The sequence below is a fragment of the Amphibalanus amphitrite genome, unplaced genomic scaffold, assembly GCF_019059575.1.
Source record: "Amphibalanus amphitrite isolate SeventyFive unplaced genomic scaffold, NRLGWU_Aamphi_draft 000497F_arrow, whole genome shotgun sequence".
Taxonomy (NCBI): Eukaryota; Metazoa; Arthropoda; class Thecostraca; order Balanomorpha; family Balanidae; genus Amphibalanus; species Amphibalanus amphitrite.
The window spans coordinates 415,055-426,202 of record NW_024881991.1 but is presented as its reverse complement, the minus strand read 5'-3'; the positions used below and the strand labels follow the sequence as shown (position 1 = coordinate 426,202).

Below are 11,148 nucleotides of genomic sequence, written 5' to 3'. Positions count from 1 at the left end.
TGTGACATTGACCTTTGAGCAGCCTTGTATCGTAAGATGAACCACAAATAGGGAACTGATAAGCCTCCAAACATTTCAAAACGTCTTGGAAGATAGCACGCAAGATGTACGAAAAAGTGCAAAGTTTGAGGTCAATTGTGAGCGTGACCTTGACCTTGACCTTTGATTTTGAGCACATATTCGGAATCCTCAGATTCTGTTCTTTCGTTTGATACCCAATTTTGCCGGTTTGATGCATCCTGCCATCCTCTAGAAGGCTTAATTTGAGATCACTAGGCCTACACATGTGCCTACACATGTGCCGGTTTTTGCCTTTGACATTGACCTCTGACCTTGAAAATTGACCTGAGGTCAAAAAATTTAGGTGCTTTAGAATCGTCTCGTAAGGACCTTTCGTTTGGTATCGCTTTTGTTTCCGTAGCTTCCTTATTTACGGAGTTAGACAGGGGGGGCGAAAACGCCCCCCCCGGGCTGCGGTGGTTGGGATTACCCCCCGGGCCCGGCCGGGTTAATGCGGAGTGATCGAAAAGAAGATGTCAATAGCTAAAGTTGCAGCTGCAAGGGTGACGATAAATATAAGCTACATTCAAAGTTTCATTGTAGTCTGGCTAATCGTTCCTAAGCTTCAGAAGCAGAACATACCCATGACTGAAACCCCACATTACTTCTGCTGTGGACTGTACGTATGCTTAGAGACCTTTATTTTGGCCGGGTCGCTACTAGAGTAGGTCCATAGTAGACAGACCTGTGTCCTGTGATGGCTGAGTCGGCTGTCTCTGACCCGGGCAAGGTCATGTCACGTGATCACTGACCAGGCGCCGGCAAGGGGGCTGGCTGGCGAAATGCATACTGTCGGAGCCAGAGCATAGGCTAATTGTGTCTCACCAAACACGTGAAATGCTGAAGATGTGGTGTCGCGAGCTGCTCCCCCCTGCCCCGGGGCCTGGCGACGCCATTTGCTCCCCCCTGCCCGGGGGCCTGGCGACGCCACTGGCGGCGCCGGCGCGCAGACGCGGGGTTCGAGAGAGTCGGCCGCCGGCCCGCGCGGGGTGCGGTTGCGGTAGTAGCGATCGGTGTTTGGCGCTCTGGGAAGTTTAACGCAATGCGGTTTTGGTTGTGAATAAAGAACTCACGTTATAACATCCTGGCGACGAGGATCAGATCAAGGTGAAGCCTTGGAGCTGTGATTGCGAGTGATGGCGAAACGGGCCAGTGATCAGTGCGCGGTGGTCAGCGAGGGCGGACAGGCCACGGACGGTGAGGGCGCAAACGTTGCTTAGTACGAATGCTTAGTGCTTAGTATTGCTTAGTATTTTTATTTTCGCGCTGCTGCTGGTAGTGTGCCTGTCGCGCGGCGGCCGTTGTCCTGGCAGGGTTTCCCATGTGATCGCCGAAATTCGTGGCGGCCATGATGCCTCGGCAGTGTGGTGTGCGTGGCGCATGCGTCGGCGTCCTGCACGCTGATTGGTCGGCCGGGGGTGACGCGCAGCTGTGGTAGCGCGTGTGATTGGCCGATCGGTGCGGCGGAGAGGGCCTCAATGCGGTTTGAGGCGCCTGGTCCCCGAAGCGGGCAATTTCGGCGGGAAGCTGGCGCGCGGCCGGGCGGTGTGGGGCGAGTGCGCATGCGCGCGCGGTGACGTGCGTGTGACGTCACTACCACGTGACGCCCCCGTCGAGAAAAGCGCGGGAAACCGCAGCTGCAGCGCCAAGTACAGGCGCAGGGCGGCGCGGTGAGCGGTGACCGGTCGGCGTGAGCGGTGGCCGACCGGCGTGTGCGGTGACCGACCGGCGAGTGCGGTGACCGGCCGGTGTGAGCGGTGACCGGCCGGTGTGAGCGGTGACGCCCGGCTGCGGGCCGACCGGTGGAGCGGCTGCGGGCCGCCGGTGGAGCGGCTGCGGGCCGACGGTGGAGCGGCCGCGGGCCGACGGTGGAGCGGCTGCGGGCCGACGGTGGAGCGGCGGCGAGCCGACCGGCGGAACGACGTGCTGGTGAGAGCGCGGCGGCACGATGGATCCAACGGGGATGCAGATAGTGTCTGCGGTGCCGTACCGTCCAGGCACGGACTTTGAAAAGTGGCTCCGGGCATTGGAGCGGTATATGATCGCTGTTGACATTCAAGGGCCTGCGAGACGGTGTGCAGTCCTGTTGCACCTGGTGGGCCCGGACCTCGCCGATGTCAGCGATTCACTGCCTGAGGAGGACGCCGAGAGACAGGGAGAAGACGAGTTTGCTCGCCTGAAAAGGAAGCTAACACGGTATCTGGTGCCGAAGAATAATGTGGTGGCGGAAAGAGGAAAGTTTCAAGGGATGAAAATGGAGCAGGAAGAGAGTCTGGAGGAGTTCCTGGGCAGACTACGGACGCAAATCCTGCGCTGCGGCTACGAGCCGGCGCAGGTGGACCGTGAGTTGAGAGACCGATGCGTCCTGGGCAGCCGAGGTGAGCTACAGAGGAAGCTGGTCCGGGAGGCGGCGCTAAAGGGTGACGACCTCTCTCTGGAGGACGTCCGGCGGACGGCACGGGCGCACAGGGACGTGATGGATCTGACGACGCGGCTGTCAGGGGCGCCGGCGCCGGCCGAGACGGACGGGGAGGCAGTTCACCTGGTGCGACGCCCGCAGCGGACGGAGAGGGTCAGGCCGACCGAGCCCCCGGGGCCAGGCACGTGCTTCCGCTGTGGCGGCCGGGGCCACTGGCGGCGCCACTGTCCCAGCGCGCAGTCGCGGCAGGCCGGCGCGCGGCCCCGGCAGGACGGTGCGCAGCCGCGGCAGGACAGCGGGCAGCCACGGCAGGACAGCGGGCAGCCGCGGCAGGCCGGCGCGCGGCCATGGCGGGCCGGCGCGCCGCGCTGCTATCGGTGCGGAGAGCGTGGGCATCTGCAGCGTGACTGCGGCAAACAGCGAACTGGCGTGAAGCTGGTTCAGGACGGCGACCAGGCTGACTGGCAAGTCAGCGCCGTGCAGCCTGCCGCAGCTGAGTGGGCGACGGTCAGGGTGAACGGCCAGGAGTTCACCATGCTGATCGACACTGGCTCACCGGTGACTATAATCAGCGCGGAGACTCACATCCCCGGTCTGACGCTGCGGCCGAGTGAGCTGCACCTCACGTCATTCACCGGCCAGCAAATCCGTCTGCGAGGCGAGGCCGACGTCAACGTGGAGACGGACGGCCGAGCGACACGGCTGCGACTCGTCGTGTCCGACATGGGCTCTCACCGACCTCTCATGGGACGAGAGTGGATCAAGGCGCTGAGGACGGCGTCGGGTCTGGAGACGCTGAACGTGTGCCCGGTGGCGACTCAGCCGACGCTGAAGGAGGTGATGGACAAACACCGTGAGGTGTTCAAAGAAGAACTGGGCAGAATCCCGGTGAAGGTGGCGCTCAGACTGAAGGAAGGCGCCAAACCGGTCTATCGACGCGCCAGACCGGTGCCGTTTGCGCTACAGCAAGATATCGAGCGGGAGCTCGACAAGTGGCTGGATCAAGGGATCGCCGAGAAGGTGCCTCCTGGACACTTCTCCGGATGGGGTACGCCGCTCGTACCCATCCCCAAGAAGGACGGCGTGCGGCTGTGCGCGGACTATCGGATCACGGTGAACCCGCAGCTGCAGCCTCTGAAGTATCCGATGCGCACGCCGGAGGAGCTATTCGCCAGCATACGAGGGAAAAAGTTCTGCAAGCTGGACTGCAGGAACGCCTATCTCCAGTGTGAGCTGGACGAAGAGAGCCGAGAGATGACCACCGTGACCACACACCGTGGTGCGATGCGGATGAACCGTCTCCCGTACGGGATCAGCACCTGTGGAGCGCAGTTCCAGGCGATCATGGACCAGGTGCTGGATGGTCTTCCAGGAGTCGTCTGTTACCTGGACGACGTGCTGATCGGCGCCGACAGTGACCATGAGCTGATGGACAGGCTGGACCGGGTGCTGGAGCGGCTGAAGGACAACGGCGTCCGCCTCAAGAAAGAGAAGTGCCAGTTCGGAGTCCGAGAAGTGGTGTATCTCGGTTGGCGACTGTCTGAGGCGGGTCTGCGCCCGGTGCAAGAGAAGACGGCGGCCGTCACAGCAGCACCTGACCCTCGGAACGTGCAGGAGCTGCGATCTCTGATCGGGTCAGTCAGCTATTATCAGCGGCTGCTGCCCAACCTGTCTACCGTGCTAGCGCCGCTCTACGCGCTACTGAAGACGGGCGTCAAATGGGCATGGACGGCGGAGTGCGCCGCGGCAGTGCGCCGTGTGAAGGACATGCTGTCCACGGCGCCGGTCCTGATGCGGTACGACCCCGTGCTGCCGCTGCGGCTCGTCACGGACGCCAGTGCGACAGGCGTCGGAGCGGCTCTGATGCAAGTGACGCCCGAGGGGCTCGAGAGGCCGGTACAGTACGCCTCCCGAACGCTCACTCCGACGGAGAGGAAGTACGCCCAGGTGGAGAGGGAAGCCGCAGCCGTCTCGTTCGGAGTGCGGCGGTTCCACCAGTTCCTGTTTGGTCGGCCGTTCACCCTGGTGGTCGACAACAGGACGCTCTCCAGGATCCTGAACCCGGACCGTGAGCTGCCCTCTCTGGCGGCGGCTCGCATGCAAAGGTATGCGCTGCAGCTCGCGGCGTACCAGTACAAGATCGAGCTGCGCCGGACGGAGGACATGAGGCTGGCGGACACGATGTCCCGTCTGTCGGTGCCGGACGAGGCGGAGAACCGGCTGTCGGCAGAAGAGGAGGCGGCGTACGGCGGAGGCGGCGTAATGTTCATCGCCGAACAGGGGCCGTGTCTGACCGCGCAGCAGATAGCAGTGGCCACGCGCCGAGACCCGGTGCTCGCCCGCGCTCTGGCGGTGGTGCGATCGGGCTGGCCGGCGGTGGTGGACCCGGACCTGGCTCCCTTCAAGAATCGCCGAGAGGAGCTGACGACCGAGGCCGACTGTCTGCTCTGGGGCGGCCGAGTCGTCATCCCGAGCAACCTGCGCGACACCGTCAAGCGGGAGCTGCATGAGGGTCACTTCGGCTGCACTCGCATGAAGCAGCTGGCGAGGCGCTTTGTCTGGTGGCCGGGACTCGATGCTGAGCTGGAGGCGCTGGCTCGCGGGTGTCAGGCGTGCGTCTCAAAGCGAGCTGAGCCGCCGCAAGCGACACGGCACCCGTGGGAGCCGACGGACGGCCCGTGGCAGCGGGTGCACGCCGACTTTGCTGGGCCGATGCTGGGCCATTCCTTTTTGATAATGGCCGACAGCTACACAAAATGGATCGAAGCTGTGCCGATGAAGACGATCGCGCCAATGGCCTCGGTGACGGCAGCCGCGCCGGCGTCGCCGGTCAGGCCTGTGACCGGGGAGGAGCCGGCCGTGCCGGTGATCTCGGCGGCGGCGGTGATGCGGGTGACCCCGGCGGCGACGGCCGTGCCGGTGACCCCGGCGGCGGCGGTAGTGCCGGTGACCTCAGCGGCGGCGGTGATGCCGTCAGCGGCGGCGGTAGTGCCGGTGACCTCGGCGGCGGCGGTGATACCGGTGACCTCAGCGGCTACAGTCACACCGGCGGTGGCGGTGATGTCGGTGACGGCGGCGGCAGGGGCGGCGGGGACACTGCGGACCCCTCGCAACGCCGTTCCGCTCGGCGCCGGAGGTGCCCGAGGCGACTGATCGCCGAGGTTTAAAATGTGTTTGGCGCCGGAGGTGCCCTAGGCGACTGATCGCCGAGGTTCAAAATGTGTTTGTTTCCACGTTCCGACGCGTAATGTGTTCGTTTCCACGTTCCGGCGCGTAATGTGTTTGTTTCCACGTTCCGGTTTAGAATGTGTTTGTTCCACGTTCCAGTTTAAAGTGAATGTGTTCCGTTTTAAGGGCGGCAGGGTGTGGTGTCGCGAGCTGCTCCCCCCTGCCCCGGGGCCTGGCGACGCCATTTGCTCCCCCCTGCCCGGGGGCCTGGCGACGCCACTGGCGGCGCCGGCGCGCAGACGCGGGGTTCGAGAGAGTCGGCCGCCGGCCCGCGCGGGGTGCGGTTGCGGTAGTAGCGATCGGTGTTTGGCGCTCTGGGAAGTTTAACGCAATGCGGTTTTGGTTGTGAATAAAGAACTCACGTTATAACAGAAGACTCAACCTGATTCGGACGATCCTCGAAAATCGAAACGTTTTCTTTTGAAGGAGGCTCACAAACGAGGCAGCTGTCATTTGTTGACAACAGCAAAGACGTCACATCTGTGCCAGCCCAGCCGTCACGTCATCTCGTCACCTCGGGCCCCTCGCTCTCATCAGCGTCCATCAGTGACGAGGATATTGTCGCGCGCAGCGTGTGGTTATTGGCAGAAAGAGCGAGACGCACACCGGGATTGGCGCCAACAGCGCTGCTCAGCATCGACGGTAGGCTGAAGGCTCGCCGAACGACTGGAACGTAGCGATTAGACGTTTCTGACGGCTGGAGGCAAGGAACGGGACGACTGGAATTTGGGCGGAGAACGACTCAGCACTCGCATTGGTGCAGAGGGTGTTAGGAATCGTAACCTTCTCTATTATGACTTTGTTATCTGACCCTGCAAACAAAAAGTGGTAAATATTCGCGTACATTATCCCTCGCCCGTATAGGGGGGGGAGGGGGGTCGAACGGACCCTCTCGGTTTTTCGCAAATAACTCGCGTAAAAAGTGGCCGATCGCGACGAAACTTTCAGTACCATCGCGCTAATCAATGTTACACCTGCCCTCAAAATTTCATGACCCCAACCTAAATGACCTTTGACCTGTGACTTACTTTTATAGACCATGTTTGGCCAGAATCGCGATTCGGCGTATACTTACATACTTACTATGTCGGCTCGCATTAGCCGCGCTTTTGCAGTCTTTTCGTGGTTTCGAGCGTTCAAACATGTGATATGATGTTGCCCCCATGCATTAGAGTGAATGTCAAGGTCACCTGAAGGTCAGGTCAGGTCAGTGACCTTTGATGACATCGGCTCACTTTTTCGAGTTTTACATGTTTCTAGGCCAGTTTTTGGAGCTGAATTCGAATTCAGCAACCATATGAACATTTACGAAATAGTTTTACCCTAATTTGATAGGTACTTTACTGCTCCACTCGTGCAGCCGGAGTGAAGGTTTGTATATTGCTGATGTGGTTCCGTAAATATATATTACCTAAACCGCGAGTAGGTAGAACTTAAACGTCGAGCCGATGGTGATAGGTGAGACGTTTAAAAGGTTTTTCTACCTACGAGCGGTTTCATGATTTTATCCCGTACCGCCGATATGTTTCGGGCGCTTAAAGGTAAAAAATGCATATACCTTATAGTTTGACAGTTTGTTAATCGTCTCAAATAAGTTAACCCTCGCCGGACCTATTGGTTTTCTACATACGCGCCGGCCGAGGGGGGGGGGGGGCGGGTACGACCCCCCCTCGCCGTTTCGCCCCTGGTGGAGCTAGCGCGTCGCGGAAAAAACGAGCGTGTGCGCCGTTACGAGACGCAGAGATTGGTACCCAATTTTAAGGTCCTAGGTCAACCGGTGACCTCTGAGGTCAGGTCAAGTGCCCAAAGGTACGGTTCAGTTTTTGGTGAATAACTTCGCAAAAAACGGCCGCAGAGCGTCGATTTTGGCAGCATCGTGTTTGTCTCGCTCAGGCGCGTCGAATTATATACTTTTTGTCCGGGTCAGGTCAACTTGGGGTGTTGACCTCAGGTCAAGGTCAGGTCAGCACCCCCAGGTCACGAAGTTGGTCGAAAGAGGTCATGTCGCATATCATTCGATTCGGCAGGTCTTCCTGAGTCCATTGGTGGCTTTCCCGACTCGCTAGCTCAATTTGATCAAGAGTTATTGACGAAAAACTAATATGACCTTGATGACGTCATAAATGACGTCATGCAAGGTCAACATTGCAAAAGTGACGCATCTAACCTTGCAAGGAGTGCATAAAATCACGATTCTGTGTGCTTGAGATAGTTGGAGATCGTTCCCAGCGCCAGAATAGCAGTTTTCATTTTTCCCCATTGACTTATAATGGTGAGGTCACGAAAATGACCTGACCTCATATGACCTTTAGGAAAAATCCGAGATATACAAGCTGTGGGACTCATAATGGATACTAGATCCTGCAAGTTTCATTTCCCTGTGACATCTCCTCTGGTAGTGAGGGCGTTGCGAAGTTGCGACATCTGAAGACCGTGCAGAGGTTCACTTATGACGTCATAGGTCAGTGACCTGACCTGACCCAAAAATGCGGTTGGTGTCAAAAGATGCGGCTTGGATCAAAGGTCAGGTATGCCAAGTTTCAGCGCTCTATCGCCAGCGTGTTTGGAGCTATCGCGAAAAAAACCTATGGGGGGGCGGCACCCGCCCCCCCCCCCTCGGCCGGCGATAACATCTGATAATTTTCTCTCTTTGCGGGATAATCTTCTTTATACACTCCTCATGATTCGAATGTAGTGTTCATTTCACGGCACGGGCGTAGGAACGTCATGAAAAGTGGGTGGGCCACCCTGTCAAGGGGCCTCCTTTTCCAGGGGGCCTCCTATTTTCAGGGGCCTCCAACTTTTGCCTCGTCCTGCTGGCTGCTTTCAAGTATGACCTCCAAATCTAGCTTCTGAGATCGGGCAGATGTACCCAGGGGCGTAACCGCTTAAGCGAACAGTGCGGGAAGTCCGCACCATTTTTAAACTTATTCCCCCTCCGATTTTTTTTTTTAAGAATCTATTTGCCGCAAACGCCGCATGACCCCTGAAAACCCTTACACAAATGTCTTCCTCGTTTCCCAGGTGCCCCCATTAGCTTCATAGGCGCCCTCTTTGGTATATAAGCGCCCTATGTATAGTCATTAGAGACATCCTATATGTCCCACAGTCGCCCCGCTGCATTGTCGCATACAATGTATGTATGTATGTATTGTATTCATAAAAATCTCCACATCGTGGCTCTTCCGATTTCAGAGTCAGTACAGTAGTTCAACACAGTGGGCATGTTCATATAACACGAAAAAATGATGGTTTAAAAATCACTATGAATTGCTAAAATGCGATAAAACTGAGCACATCTACTCCCCATGTCTCGCGATCTACCTCCGTGGGTGACTCAATAAACGACTCCTCCTGAGCTCGGCTGGCAGGCGGTTCCAGGCGGTGGTAGCCCGGCACATAAATGCCCGGCGAGCGAGTTCTGTGCGCACGCGTGGCGTTTGCAGCAGCATACTCTCCGATCCCCGCGTGGTCCTTTCTGATACATCTGAACGGGACACAATCATTGTGCGGAGATGCTCAGGCGACTCAGGTGACCCCAGAATCCGACAGAGTGCCGCCAAGTCACATTTAGTAATCAGCTCATCAATTTTGAGCCATCCCAGTTCTTTTAAAGCGGGAGTAATATGCTGAGACCTCTTTAGTCCGGTGATGATCCTGGCACCAAAATTTAGAACTTTCTGGATCCTATACTTTTGGGTTTTGGTGCAGCCGCCCCAAACGGTCAGACAGTAAGTGATGTGGGGATAAACAAGCCCTTCGATGATAACTTTTTTGGTCTCGTGTGGTAGTCGGTGGCTCAGCTTTGCAAGTCCCACCAACATACCATAACAGCGCCTGATGACGGCAGATATCTGGAGGTCCCAATTGAGATAAGAGTCCAAAGTTATGCCAAGAACCTTCACAGAAGGAGAAGGACTGATGAGCTGTTCCCCAAAATGAATTTTAAATGTTTCGTTGATGTCTAAGTGAATTCGCTTGGATTTCACGACCAAGAGATCTGTTTTTGAGGGATTAATTTTTAAACGATTTTGAGTAAACCAATTCAAAACAATTTTGAGCGTGTTCTCTACTCTAGTACGGAGGTCACCCACGTTGGCCGGAGCATCCGCATCGATAAACTGCGCGTCGTCGGCATACATGATGAGCTGTCCGTGGCGAATAAAAGAAGGTAAATCGTTGGTAAATAGTAAAAACAAGATCGGTCCCAAAGTACTCCCTTGGATTACGCCATGTGTCACCACTACTGGCGTTGTACACCCCGCCACACGCTGCGTTCGGCCTTCGAGCCAACCGCGGAACCAATGGTCATCTACACCATACCATCCGAGCTTTTCCAGGAGCCGGCAATACTGCACGCTGTCAAACGCTTTGGACGTGTCTGTCGTCGTCAACGTGGAGACGAGGCCACGGTCCATGCTGCTGACAAGCCTGTCAACAGCGCACAGCATCGCCGACTCCGTGGAAGCCTCAGAGTCACCGGTGTGGGGCCTTCAGAGCTCCGAGATACTGGTGTGGGACCCTCAGAGGTGTCGGTATGGGTCCTTCAGATGTACCTATAGAGCCTTGAGATGCACAGGTGTGGTGGCCCACAGAGGCGCCGGTGTGGGGCCCCCAGAGCCACCGATATAGGGCCCTAAGAGACACTAGTATGACCCTCAAAGGCGCCGCTGTGTGGCGCTTATAAACACTGGTGTGGAGCCATCACAGGCGGGTGGAGCCGTTAGAGGCCGGAAAGGGCCCTTAGATGCCTACAAGGAGCCTTCAGAAGCCGGCGTGGCACCCTTCTGGGGATAAGCGTGTCTACTTAGGAGCCCTTGAGGTGCTCTCATGAGCTCTGTGGGGCCCTACCGAGCCGAAATATGGCCACGGCCAGTTGCCGCCGCATGGCTCTTCGGACTATCATTCTCATGGGCCTCATCTGCCTAGTTTGAATAGAAGGGTCTCTCAGACCATCAGTCTCATGGGCCTCCTCTGGCTAGTATAAATAGAAGGGCCTGTTAGACCATCAATCCTAGGGGCCTCCTCTGGTTAGTATAAATAGAAGAGTCTCTCAGACCATTAATCTCAGGGGGCTCCTGTGGACAGTATAAATAAAAGGGCCTCTCAGACCATCAGTCTCGGGGGCCTCCCTAGAAAAGTGTAAATGTGGATAGAGGGCCCCTCAGATTCATTAGGAAAGGACCTCTCTGACTATCAGTCTTAGGGGCCTCTTGTGGCCAGTATGAATATAAGAGCCTCTCAGACCAGCGGTCTCAGGGGCCTCTTCTGACTAGTGTGGATAGAGGGCCCTCCCAGATCACCGGTTTCAGGGGCCTCTAGTGGCCAGTTATATGAACAGAAGGGCCTCACAGCCATCAGCCGTGGGGGCCTCTTCTGACTGGTGTGAATATGAGGGCCTCTCATACCATCAGTCTCAGGGGCCTCCTCTGCCTAGTGTG

At 57.5% G+C, this 11,148-nt stretch overlaps 1 protein-coding gene across 1 annotated transcript; it reads left to right on the top strand.

Moving 5' to 3' along the window:
- The first annotated feature begins 2,314 nt into the window (after window positions 1-2,314).
- On the top strand, window positions 2,315-6,353 carry LOC122392686 (uncharacterized protein K02A2.6-like). Its single transcript, XM_043387834.1, has 3 exons — window positions 2,315-2,632; window positions 2,882-5,308; window positions 6,279-6,353. Exons 1-3 carry the CDS (start codon window positions 2,315-2,317, stop codon window positions 6,351-6,353), a joined length of 2,820 nt encoding a protein of 939 aa, XP_043243769.1.
- The last annotated feature ends 4,795 nt before the right edge of the window (window positions 6,354-11,148 follow it).